General features: G+C 38.0%; 1 protein-coding gene across 2 annotated transcripts in view; it reads left to right on the plus strand.

Annotated features, from left to right (window-relative positions):
• Positions 1-14,021, plus strand: part of SGSM2 (small G protein signaling modulator 2) — a 1,814,022-nt gene that overhangs the window by 1,072,364 nt on the left and 727,637 nt on the right. For both annotated transcript variants that reach the window (XM_044054411.1, XM_044054410.1), the window contains exon 3: positions 9,910-10,072. In XM_044054411.1, the coding sequence (XP_043910346.1) occupies positions 9,910-10,072 (163 nt within the window). The remainder of the gene's footprint in view (positions 1-9,909; positions 10,073-14,021) is intronic.

Raw genomic sequence — 14,021 nt, forward strand, 5'->3', positions numbered from 1 at the left:
TTTTAACAGAAAGGTTACCGAAGGGGCTCAGATTATTTAAATACCCTAACAATGTAAAATATAACTCTGTATTATATAAACAACTTACAGAGTTATTTAATAATACGGGTATTGAGATGTTGAAATTCGTGGTAAAAGATTACGAATTACAAAATGAAACCTTGTTAAATGAAACAAATGAACTGCATAACAAAATTTTTGATTTAAACAAGGAATGTTTTGATGATAAGAAATATGATAGTTTATTTAATGAAATTGATAATTATTGTGATAAAGTGATTTTTAGAAAAATGAAAAAGATAGGGATTTGAATGATTATCGCAACGGCAAGGCATACCCAGTGTTTAATAATTTTAAAGAATCTAAACAGAGGGTAGTGGACAACACTAAAGTAGTGTGTCAGACTGACAGTTTAAATGAATAAGATGAATTCCCTTTAGAACAGGAATCTGTGAGATGGAGCGAAAGAATTGCAGAGAAGCAAAGGAAACATTCATACCAGAACCCCCAATCTTACAGGGGGGCAGATTTCAAATGAGGGCTCGAATTTATTAGGGTCTAATGAATTCTTGCCCCTAACCCCTCCTTCCTTTTCTCCTGTTTGTGAGGGAGATGCGGGAACAACTTTGGAAAGTGGGAATACAATTATTTGCAGAAAGGATAATTTTACGGTCTATAATTTCACTGACTTGATTGTAAATGATATTTATTTCAAATTATTCACAAAAGGTTTTCATTTTGTTCCTACAAAGATGGGTTCATTGGTTGATACTTTAATTGATGTTAAGTTATTTAAAGACAGTTAAATTTGCAAGTTTATTTTAAAGGTAGGCACTCCCTGCACAATGATTTACACAGAAGTACTTTTAATCCACCTGTTAATGCATCTGTAAAATTATTTGAAGAGATGGTTGAGAAAGAAGTGAGGCAAATTAAATATTATGAAAATCCCCCTTATGTGAATTGGCCAGAAGAAGAAAAAACACTTGTAGATAAATTGAGAGAGGAAAAAATTAGGGTTATGAAACCCGATAAAGGGGGTGGTGTCGTTTTGATGTACAGTGATGAATACGACACTTATTTATATAATATTTTACAAGATACAGAACAGTATTCATTGGTATCACTAAATGAAATTAATATTGCCCACTCTAAAATTAAATATTATTTGACTGACCACTTACTTCAGGGAAGCATAAATGAAAAATTATTTAATTTTTACATGTAGAGAATCCAAGACTTCCTGTTATATTTGGCATCCCAAAGGTGTGAATAAAGGTGTAGAAATATTTAAATTTAGACCTGTAGTAGCAGGGGCGGGTAGTATTACTGAACCCCTGGTTGTATTTGTTGACACTCAATTAAAACAGTTCATTACCTCTGTGTCACATATTACAAAAGATTCTTGGGAATTTTTAAGAGGAATCACTCAGGACAGATATGAGACAGAAATATGTTTTGTGGCTATTGATGTAGTGGAATTTTTTCCTAGCATTCCACACACTACTGGATTGGAATGGTTCCGAGAAATTTTGTTTTGAATCTGGTTTAGATGGTAATATGATTAATTTAATATTAGATTTCACAGAGACTGTTTTGAATAATAATTATGTGTACTTCAATGGTGACTATTATCAACAAAAGAAAGGGGTAGCTATGGGGGCAGCTTGTGCCCCCGCATATGCAAATTGTGTGTTATATTTTTGGGAACGTAGATATATTTTCAACACTGATTGGTTTAAGTGGATTTCTTTCTATACTCGATTTCTGGACGATATTTGTATTTTATGGAAAGGGTCCAGAGAATTATTTTTGGAATTTTTTGAATACTTGAATAATTGTACAGATTTTTTGAAATTCACTTACACTTTTATTGATTCAAGTATTAATTATTTAGATGTGACTATATAAAGATCTTTCCAGTCAGTGTTTTCAGTCTAAATTATATAGAAAACCTACCTTCTCGAACATGTATTTGCATTTTGAAAGTGGTCACCCTTTCTATCAGAAAAAAGGAATGGTTAAAAGTCAGTTGATAAGGGCTTCAAGAATGACCAGTGAGGAAATTGTATTTTTGGAGGAAATTGAATAGATTTGTAACCTTTTTCTGGAAAGGGGTTACCCTAAGTCCTTATTACAGAGTTTAAGGAAAGAAATAGTAGATAATAGGGTTAACAAGTTTTTTCCCCTTTTAGGGTTAAGGGAGGATGATAGTACTATAGTAAGTAAAACAGAGGAAATTGATTATCAAACATTTACACGCACATTTTCAAGCACATCTGGTAAAGTTGAAGGAATTATAAAGAAATATTGGCCTTTATTAAAGGTGAATAATGAGCTAGGGAGATATATTTCACCTCAACCATCTTTTATTAGGAGAAGGGGTACGAATTTAAAAGACATGTTTGAGAGGAAGGAATTGCAAAAAATGGGTAATGTTACCTCTAAGAAGGGCACTTATAAATGTGGGATGTGCTGGCAGTGTGAATATATTTTACAAGAAAGAGAGATTTGGATCCCTTCTAGAAGAATGAAATTTATTGCCCCAGGGCATTTCAATTGTGGTACAAAAGGTATTATTTATATTGGTATCTATATAAGTTGCAACAGTTTTTATATAGGGAAATCAACACGTAGTTTTGAGGAAAAGAATATACGAACACATTTATGAAATTAATAAATAAAAAGAATCTAATGCTTTTTATAAATATTCTTTAATTTGTTGCAACATGAATATTAAGTTTGCTGTAATAGAAAGTCAGTATTGACCCAAGGGGGGTAACTGGGAATCTAGAGTGGAGTTTCGTGAGTTATTTTGGCAGCTTAAAACAGATGCCAGTAGACCCCCAGGCCTTAATGACAATATTAGTATCAATAGTGTCTTAAAATTAAGACAGGCCAAGTTGTGAAAAATTTAATACAAATGGTTTTGTTTACTGACTTTATATGGATATATATTTTTGTACATCATTATATATATATATATATTTTTTTTTTCATTGCAGTAACACATGTAATGCAACATATAGGAGAGAGCATTATTATTATTATCATTAATATTTTTTAGGTAAGGATACATTAGTTCTTCTTTTTTAGTATTCACGGTGTATAATGCAATTTTATATGTGTTAGTTAACATTAGGTACGTTCAGTGTTCCTCTTCTGTACTGGATGTATTCCCATATGTATATTTGTAATTTTTTGATTATACATACATTGAATGCATATACATAGATGGATTGTTTTAAATATGACATTTTGTAATGATGGTAAATATTATGATAGATGCCTTTTGTAACAACAAGTTTTAACAGAGTTAGGTGAATACAAGGTATTTTTTAGGTATTGTGGCTTTTAATATTAATTGCATTGTTATAGTCTTGTGAACAATTATTTAATTGATTTAATAGTTTAATTGATTTGGAAATGCTATATATTCAAGCGTGTCATTTGAGGGTTTTAGTTCTGATGAAGCTTTGTATTGGACAAAGGGAAAGCGCGCTCAACTGTATTATTTTTTTAGCCGTACGGGCTGGTTGTAATTGTTATTAAAGAAGTTATACTTCAACTTTTGAACTGTGTGGTTTTCGAGCCGAACGGGCTGGTTGGATTTTTACTCAAGAAGTTGCATTCACATTTTTCGTCTGGTTCCGGCTTATTCCATTGTGGATTTGGTGTGTTCTTAGCCTGGCTTATTCCCTGACCACTGATCAAGTTGCCAATCTCAGTAAACAGGTTCTAGATGTTATACATGAGCCTAGACACCCTAGCACTAGAAAGTCTTTTGCTGACAAATGGAAAAGGTTCTGCACCTGGATTCAGGCTAAGGGAGCCGATAAAGCACAGCCCTCCCTACCTCTCATCCTGGATTACCTAGCTGACCTGCTACACAGTGGTCTCTCCATTTCCTCTATTAAAATTCATGCCTCTGCATTATGTGCTCATTTCAACACTGAGCACCCACTTTTCTCACACCCTAAGAGGGGCTAGCAACTTGAGGCCACCCAGAAGAGCACCTACCCCAGCTTGGGACCTAAATTTTGTGTTGGAAAAGCTCACCCTACCCCACTTTGAACCAGCATCTTCAGCAGAGTTAAAGTTTCTCTCCTGGAAGACAGCTTGGCTTCTGACCATCACTTCAGCCAGAAGAGTATCCGAGCTACAAGCAATCATGGCTATAGAGCCTTTCATCATCTTCCATGCTGACAGGGTGTCCCTTGGGACTAACCCATCCTTCATGCCCAAAGTGGTGTCCAGTGTGGCTCTCAACAAATCCATTCATTTGCCCACCTTTTTCCCTAACCCACAAAACAAGGGAAAAGGATCCTGTACTTTACATGTGCACAGACAGCTCAGATTCTGTCTAGAAAGGACTAAATCATTCAGAAAGACTGATCAGTTGCTAGTCAGCTTTGCTGCTGGGGCAGAGGGCAAAGCCATATCCAAACAAACCATTTCAAAATGGATAGCACACTAAATCCATTTCTGTTACAAGCAGCACGTGAAACCTCCCCCTAAGGGTGTCGGGACTCACTCTACCAGAGCAGCCTCCACCTCTGCAGCTTTCCTCTTAGGAGTTCCCCACCAGGGACATCCTGGAGGCTGCCACATGGACATCTGTTCACACCTTCACCAAGCATTACCACCTGTCTATTTTCTCCAAATCCAGGGCAGGCTTTGCCACTGCAGTCTTGCAGGGCATCCTAGCCAGCCCCTAGTCTCCTTGACTGCCTCCACCCTTTTCCTCAGCTGTGGGAATCAACCCAAATGTGATTACTGCAACAGTGAAACACAAAGATCATAGTACAGTTGTGTACACTTACCATAAATGTAGATGTTTGAGTGTATTCACTGTTGCAGCCCTGGTTTCCTTCCCCCCATCCCCCTTTTCTCTCTCTCTCTCTCTCTCTCTCTGTACAAGGAACTTTTTAGTATTTACTTTCTACTGGTGGGGTTCTTCCACCATATCCTGGCTACCACTTGGGGGCTCCAAACAGGGCAAGAAAAACTGATGTAATCGCATCAGCTGCCTTACTTTATACTACTGACAACCTGACGTCAGTCCTGAAGCAACAGCAACTGACGCAGAAATACTAAGCCTCTGGTATTTGGGCTGGCCGAGGGCTACCCTGGCAGGGATAACCCAAATGAGATGACTGCAACAGTGAATACACTCAAACATCTACATTTATGGTAAGTGTACACAACTGTACTTTCCTGCAAGTTGTACATTTGCCACTCTATAGAAGGGTAGTTAGTCTGCCATGCACAGAGTGTTTGGTTGGATGGGGAATGCCTCTGGTAGCTCTAGGTAAGAATTGTGGGATTCTTGAGACATAGATGGTGATATGTATCATGGTAAGATATGGTAGGGGATTCTATCTAAGGTGATTTACACATGGAACTCCAGGGTATCATCCTGTTTAACCACCTTGAGGTATACTTATTACTAATGTAGATCAAAACACCTCCACCTTTAGTCCCTGTCTGTGTGGCTGATGATCTAAATGTGTGGAGGGCACTGTAGCTTTGCACTGCTGGAATACTTTATGCAGCTTTAAACCATGTCCTGCTAATGACACGTGTATATCCTCCAGAGTGAGGAGAGTTTGTAGGGTGTGCAGGTTCTTGTCTAGGCTCCTATTATTGAGCAGTAACACCTTTAGGTTCCTTTGGGTTTTATTCGCTATGTCAATAGGCTTGTCACTTTGGCATTTCCTAAAAGAGGCTCTAAGGAGGTAGATAAAATTTTAGCCAAAATTCAGAAGCCCAGGGGTACAGGTCCCAGGCCATCTTTGGCAAAGCATCATGGTCTGTTGACCATGTCCTTCCAGTCTGATAGATATTGAATCCCCTGGACTGACATCAGAAACTAATCCAATTCTTGAAGTCAGTTGTTTTTTGTTCATACTGTGGCATCATCCTTGTTGAAGGTAGAATGCTTCTCAGTACAAGAAATATACAGGTGTGAGACACATGTTCAGTGAAGTCCATAATGTCTGTCTTTATATAATCCAGAGAGGTATGTCTGAGGTCATTTACATTCACATGAACTATGACAGAATCATACTGGTACCTGTAATGCCATGACTTGAGTGCATGTATAACTAAGCACATCCTAGCTCTAGAGAAGCAACTGACCGTAAGCTTCTCCTTGTCCAGTCTAGTGAGTGGGGCATCTATGTATTCTACAATGGCATCCCCTGTAACAAGAGTTCTGGGTAAATTGTTTGCTTGCCTCAGGGGCTTTATTTTCAGGGGTCCATTGGGTGTAAGCTTATGCACGGTGTTTGGTGTTGCTTCTGGTGTATGCCTTAGAGATTGCTGAGAATAGGTGGGTTTTCCTGGTGAATGTTTCAGACACTTTGAGTTTGTAGTGTGTTTTATTATGAGGTTTGGTGTTTATAAGTAGGAGAGCTGATGTGAATCTGAGTGCAATTATTAGTATTATCATTGTTTTATGCAGTGGCGAATAGGGATGGGATGGAGAATGTGAAGAAATGCTCTGTTTGTAAAAGGCTGATGACATTACTGGGATGGGTGGTTAGAGGGTTGGGTGAAGCAAGGCTCATGATTGTATTGCACCTATAATTTGAGACAGCTGGTTATTGTCATTTGCAGCACTTCCTGGTAAGTGAGCTTTGGCCTGAACAGGATAGAGATGAAAGAGAGTGATGTTGGCTGAAGCTGTACAGAGAAGGATCAGCTTTTCCTGGGAAACTGTCCTAACAGTAGTGAACCAGCCTAGAACTTGTAATTGCGGTGGAAAACCTAATATGACAGTATTTCACTTGTGGTTTATAGTGGGCAGCAGCTTACTTAGGTCCTTTATTGACAGAACTGCTAGTATTGTAATAAGCTAAAAAGAAATGGGGGAGCAAACAAGTGGGAAAGGTGCTAATGGTAGGGAGTCAACTGGACAAAAATCTTAGGAAGACTCGTAATAGACAGTTTTTGCTGTTCAGTCTAACACAGAGTTTTGGTGTGGCTACATTTAAATGTTTCAACACCTTGAAACTCTCTGGGTTTTTTAATTCAAATGTCTAACCCCAAGGATTTGCATCCTTAAATACGCACCAGCACGAACCAATTTCAGTTTGTGGTTGTGGAAAACCGCTAAAAAAATATTCTAGTTTTGGTACATACTTTGGCCTGAAGATTCCAATTCTAATGATATATTCTAGTACCAGCAGGGATTGGCTTAGTTAGTCCTTGTGGAAAACACCTCATATCACTTAAATTTTTGGTCTGTAATTCAGATCCCGACTGCATATATGAGTACCATGAGGAACTGAGGTGATTTAAGCTGTTTGGAAAATACTTAGACTGATGAAGTGAACTGCCTCCCAGTTTCTTATGCCATTTAATGTTTTAAAGTGAAAATAATTCAACAATGCTTGAACCAAAACAAAAGTACCCTGTATTGCCAATAATATTAGCCACACCAAACCAATAATTATAACTATTTCTACCTGTCACAGATGCATAATTTATTTTGCTTTTAATGATGTCCTTTAAAAGATTGGGACTGATCAGTTTTGTCACTGTGTTTTTACTTACTCTGTTAGAGCTTCTGTAACAAGATAAAGCATTTATAATTGCAACATTTATACCAAGGTCTTTCTTTGAGAATTTTAACAAACAACCTGTCACAGTTGATTTCATATATAAGTTAGTTAATTTTGGAATGGATCCCAGGATGATCTTGGGGTTAAAAGTTGGCTGCACAGCAGAACCCAGAAGACAGTAATACATGAAATGATCAGTGGAAATATAGAACTAAATCACCATATTTTGCATTGGAACCAGTTGTCTTCATTATATATGTAATTATTTTTCAGCTGGACTAGGAAGGAATATACTTCTTTGAAGATGGACCAGGTATTTGCAGTGGAGCTGATAGGTAAATGGGATAGACAGAAGGTGAGAAGGGAGTTATCAAAGATGGAGGAGTGGTCAAATGCTTGTCAGTTTAGATTCACTACTAGGAAGTACAGGATTATGCATCCGATTAATGAAGTGAGCAAGGCATTGTAGTTTAGCCTTTTGCTGAATTCAGCAGAGTCCAGAAAAATGTGGGTAGCAGACAGCTCCATGGAGGAGAAGGATAACGACATTATTGCACTGCAGGCAACCAGACTTCAAGTAAAGGCTCAGGTGCCTGTTGGAGGTAGCGAGGACGATGAGGGTGAGTGGCTGTTTCTGGTTTTCCCATCCTGGGGAAAGGAGGTGGCTATGGCTCATTACAAAGGTGACATCATATAGCAGGAGCACTAGGCGTAACAAATGGAGTTCGAAGCAGCCAAGCTCACAGTGTCATGATGCTTACAACCCATAAGGCCATGAGGAATCCATCATGTGAAGGTATGCTTCCCTGCAGGAGACAGACTTAGTGGGCTTGAAGGAACTGGCAGTAGGGAAGGGTTGCCCCCAAATGGAGAGGGTTGGCCACCTCCCAGAAAGAGCAAGCTGGCCCACTCACTACCACCTGACACATGACTTGACACTGGAAGGGCTTATTGGGATTCCTAGGTGAGAATGGATGTGCCTTAGGGCTGTTGCCCAGCCTATGAATACCTAGCTTCCATATCCCAGAAGTAATGGGCTAGGTGGATCAGACAAGGTCCTGAGAGAGTGCAGAAAAAAAACGTGGCCAGAAGACAGATATGCAAATGACATTCTGCCCCTACTCCAAGGTGCTTGGATGCTAGAGTTCAGTATAGTAAGTAGCAGGGATGCAGGGTATACCTTTTTGCGTTGGAAGTGTGGTGGAAAATCTTTAAAAAAAACAGCTTAAATGTCTGTCATATTAGAACAGAGGATGAAGCCTTCTTTGTCCATCTTGGAAAGTTTTATTTGACTGAACAGTGTAGATCGAGTGAAAAAAATGCTCCTGAGTGCTATATATTAGGAAGTGAGAAAAGAGAACTAGAATGTGTATCGGTAATATTGCATCATATTTCTCAAATGTATCCACTCAGTATAAGAAGGCAGGAAGGAAAGTTAGAAGGGTTGTGTGCGACTACCAGTAGAAGAAGCGAGCGGTTTGTCTTAATGCAAATAGCTAGTGAAGCCACATTTGCAGATCTGTATACAGATCTGGAGACTTCACCCAGGGAAGGCACTAACACAATGGAAATGGTTCAGAGTAGTAGAAATTGTGATGAGTCTCTACTAGAACACCTGTCCAGAGAGATTAAGAGAGCCTAATATGTAGCACCTGGAAGAAATAAGGGAGAGAGGGGCATAATTGACGCATTAAAGTATTTCAGACAAATTACAGTCCTAAGACCTAGTTTTGTGTCAAAATACCAATAAGAATGTTTTTTTTAACAAGGAATTTCAGCATATTCTATCTGATATACTGGGCAGGATAGACTAGGCTGGCCAGTGGTCCTTTTTGGACAACAAACTTTATTTTAATTTTTGATCCCAGCTATATTTTCAGGAAGAAATATTCCAGATGATGTCCATTTTAGTGAAACCTGGTTTGATTGCAGATAGTTTACTGAACAAAGCTGCTTGCAGGCAATCTTCTTCATACCCCAGTGTGGGGGAACCCCATTGCATTCACTTCTTAATTATAATTATGAGGCCGGCATATCTCAGAGAGGTTTGTACTTGAGGTGCACCAATAGTTCCCATCATCCAGATGGTCAGTATCTGAAAGACTTTGTTCAGATAACCATTGAGGAGACAACTGAATGCCATTTCAGTCATCTGCACACATTTGCTAATCAAAATAACACTTTGTAACATTTCCCATGAACTGCCTGTCTAGCTTTTTGACATGAAGTTTTGTTGTTGGCCTTACTTTCTTCTACTTCAGATTTATATAACTGTTTAAAATGTACCTGTCTCTGTACTCTCAAACGCTGCTTATTAATGGCTACCATCTTCCTTCACCAGGTGTGGTAGAAGCATGCTTCCTTCACATGCTGAAACGCAGAGCCGCTGGCTTCCTCCGCAGTGACAAAATTGCAGCACTCTTTACAAAAGTTGGGAAGACATGTCCTACAGTAGCAGATATATGCAAGAAAGTGCAAGAACAACTACAGCAGGTGGAAAGCAGGTGAGGATAAAATATGGCTGTCTCTCAGCTACTATATTTAAGTCATAATGCACTGAATATGGATTGCATAAGTAGCCCAGATGGCCATTGGTATGCTAATTAATTTGTAGGTACCAGACTGTTATAGTTCATTAAAAATGTAAGTGTGTATATATGTGTGTGTATTTTATATATATATATATATATATATATATATATATATATATATATATACATATACACACACACTACTTTTTGTTGATGTGTGCTTCTGATAGATGAATGAAAAAGATGGATTAGCTGATCAAAATTCAGTAGATTGAATCACGCCAGCTTTTTGAAATGAGATTACTGTACAGTGGGTGTCAGGGAGTATGCACTTTCTCCCACTGTAGCGCAGTCTCAGAGTTGATATTAAGTAATTAGCAGGAGGTGTGAGGGGTGCAGCAGGGATCTTGCCCCTACAAAATCACTGTTTTATTGTTTTGTTTTTTTTCAATAATTTGCATTTTATAAATATAAGGGATGAAGCCTGGATGGAAAGTAGCAGTAATTTGTTAACCACATAAGTGAACAGGTCCCTCACTGGGTGTTTTCAGGCATGACCTGAGCCACAAGTACAATGTTAAATACAACATGTGTGGGTTGACACAGGGAGAACCTGCAAAACTCCATGCAGTCAATAACCAGAGGTTGGGATTAAAGCAGTGACACAAAAATCTTACCGCTAAACCATAGTGGTGCAAATTAAAACAAAGAAAGCAAGTTTAGCAGGCAGTGCAGCAAATGATAAACATAACAGAAGATAGTAGGAAAGAAACTGCCTTTTGTAGGATCATTATAGGGAATGGGAAAAACAAGGATGAGATTGTAACTTACTAAATGAAAAGGCTGTAGGAAGAGTTTTAGTGAAAAAAGCTGCAAAAAGAATAGGCATTTAAATTCGGGATTTTATTTGTAAAACAGGAAAGGCAGACACTTCTTTTTTTTGTGTGGTTTCTTTTAATATTGGCCATTTGTCATCCACATGACTGACATGTAGCAACAGCTGCTCTACTTCAAGCATGACTATTCTTCTTTCCACTCTCCCATTGGTTCAACTGCAGTCCAGCACTGAACCAGGGAGGGGACAGCTTCTTTGACCATGTTGTTTGTCTTGGCACAGCTTCAGAAATCCTTCTTCCAAGCTGTCTCTTTTACCCCCATCCTGGTAAATGACACACAGTCATTAGTCTGCAGGTAGCATGGGTTCATAGGTTTATAGGTGCTTACTAGTTAATCCACCTAGAAGACTGTTAGGAGCTAACCACTGAAGATTACCTGCTCCCCCATCCATAAGGTACTGAGCAGACAGAACCAGGGTGAATTTACAGGCACCCATCCATTCTAAATTGGATGTAAAGAGAGTGAGGGACCTATTTTGTTTGAGATGGAGAGGTGGCTGTCTCACCGATGGGTCCTTTTTATATTATGATGTAGGTTTAGGTCTCTAAAGTGGGTATTTGTGGTATTTCCAGTCTTAAGACTATGCTGCATTTCAAGTGGGACAGGTTCATTTATGACCTTGTAGACCAGGGAGACTTAACCACATAGGAGTCTACAAGAGTCAAATAGAGTGATAGGGCTTTTGGAAGCTCTTTATACCTTAGGGATGTCATACCCAAGATTTTTTGTGTGAGGCAACATTGTTTTTTTTTGTTTTTTGTTTTTCCTGGTTAGACAATATGCTTGGATAGGTAAGTGCCATAACAGGGCATTATAGTCTAATATAAGCCTGTTAGGGGCAGAGTAAGGCAGGACAATAACTTCATTTGACCTTGTGGATATACCTTTTGTAGTTACTTGGGCTAAACAGAAGGATTTCCTAACAATTGATACTAGTTGGTCAAAAGAGAATTTTATTTGGACTTAACATCTTTATTGAAGCAGGATGTGAAATTATGAGGCTAATGGTTAAACAGAATGATCTTCAGATTGAATCCTTTTCTAATGAACTAAATGTTCTCAATGCAAGTATAACTGATATATTGTTTGAGCATTATAAAAACAAATTACTCAAACATTTTTTCTAAGGTGGACAATGAATTTGAAATTATTCTGAGGTGTAAATTATGCAAATTTCAAAGGGATCTGCCTGCTTACAACAATGGTATGGCTTACCCTGATCCTGCTGGAAGGCGGGGAGAGAGACTGATGGATGACTGGCAACAGCCAATTGGAAGGCTGCAGAAAGTGGTAAATGAGGAAGTTATAAATACTAGTGCAGTCCCTTTAGATTCAACCAACATTCAGCGTTCAGAAAGAATTCAAGAATTCAAGAAAGAATTCAAGAAAGGGAAGCACAGAACAAAGAACAGCTTTGAGAACATTGAAAAATGATGATAGTATTGTGATAAGACCTGCTGATAAAGGAAGCCCCATTGTTATAATGGATACAGAGAGAGATGTATCTCTAGTATGACTGATATGCTCAATGATGCTAATTATTATAGACCGATTGGCATCAAACATGTTGATCAGATAATTAATAGAGTTTCTATATTTCTGTCAAATAATCACTGTACAGGTAGAATTAATAGTGATCTATATAAATACTGTCAAGTTAATGAACCTACCATCCCTTGCATACAATGTATCACAAAAATACACAAGCATCCAGATAAACCTCCCATGAGACCTATAGTTGCCGGGAGAGGTTGGATAACTGAACCGTTATCCATCTATTTGGAATCCAAATCAAGACCTATTGTGAGTAAGTATACGTATATACTTAAAGACACTAAGCAATTCCTTGTGATGTTATATGATGCAACGAAAGACATAACAGTAGATGATAGATTCTGGTTAGTTTCATTAGATGTTCAGTCTCTTTTCACAACCATCCCTAATCAGGAAGGTATAGATAGCATTCGATGATGTCTGATAGCAGACCAGACCATAACTGAATACCATGTAGACACTTTATGTGAGCTTATGAGAGTTGTTTTGACCAATAACATTTTTTCTTTCAACAGTCAGATCTATATTCAGAATGATGGCGTAGCTATGGGCACATCATGTGCCAATAGCTACGCCAACCTAGTTATGGCTGACTGGGAAAATGTACACTTATTCACACTTGACAGCTATAAACAAAACGTCAGTTTTTATGTACATTTTGTAGATGATCTCTTTTTGATTTGGAAGTCTGATGAACGTGACTTGCACGAATTTCTAGAAGAAATTAATCTAACCACCAGTTATCTTAAATTTACTATGACAGCTTCTGAACAACTGGTCTCTTACTTAGATGTGTATGTAGAGAGGATGCCTAGTGGTCTCTTGAATACTGGTGTTTTCAGAAAAGCCTGTTGCAGAAACTCATTATTGCATAGATCTAGTATGCACCCTAGCTTTGTGTTTAAGAACGTCATTAAGGGACAAGCAATGAGAGTTTCTCGATTAAATTCAACAGAAACAGGATATAAGTCAGAGTTACATAACCTCAAACAACAATTACTTAACAGGGCATACACACCATCAGAAATTAGTCCAAAATTCTTAGAAGTAGATGGTTTAAGGAAAGATAGTGCTTCACCTTATTTTGCATCTAGTTCATATGAAATGTATGATGCATCTAATAGTAAAACTCTATATGATGAAAAGATGAAAATCTGTATCCATTACACACAAGATGTATACGACATAAAAAGAGCTTATTCTAAGTATTGGGATATACTGAAAGTTGATCCTAGAATTAGTGAATTTGTAGGTGAAGCCCCTAGCTTAATATACAAGAACAAACTTAATTTACACAAGATGTTATGTAGTTCTTCTAGAATAGAGCATATTACTAAATCAAATACCAAGGTAGGCAGTACTCAACCTTGCAGGAAATGTAACTATTGTGATTTAATAGACAGTAAAGCAATGTTCATACAGCCCCTTACATTACAGTGTTTTAAGTTTTATCCAGTAGCTAATTGTAACA

Source organism: Protopterus annectens, chromosome 13.part0 (genome assembly GCF_019279795.1).
Source record: "Protopterus annectens isolate FY-2018-M chromosome 13.part0, PAN1.0, whole genome shotgun sequence".
Taxonomy (NCBI): Eukaryota; Metazoa; Chordata; order Ceratodontiformes; family Protopteridae; genus Protopterus; species Protopterus annectens.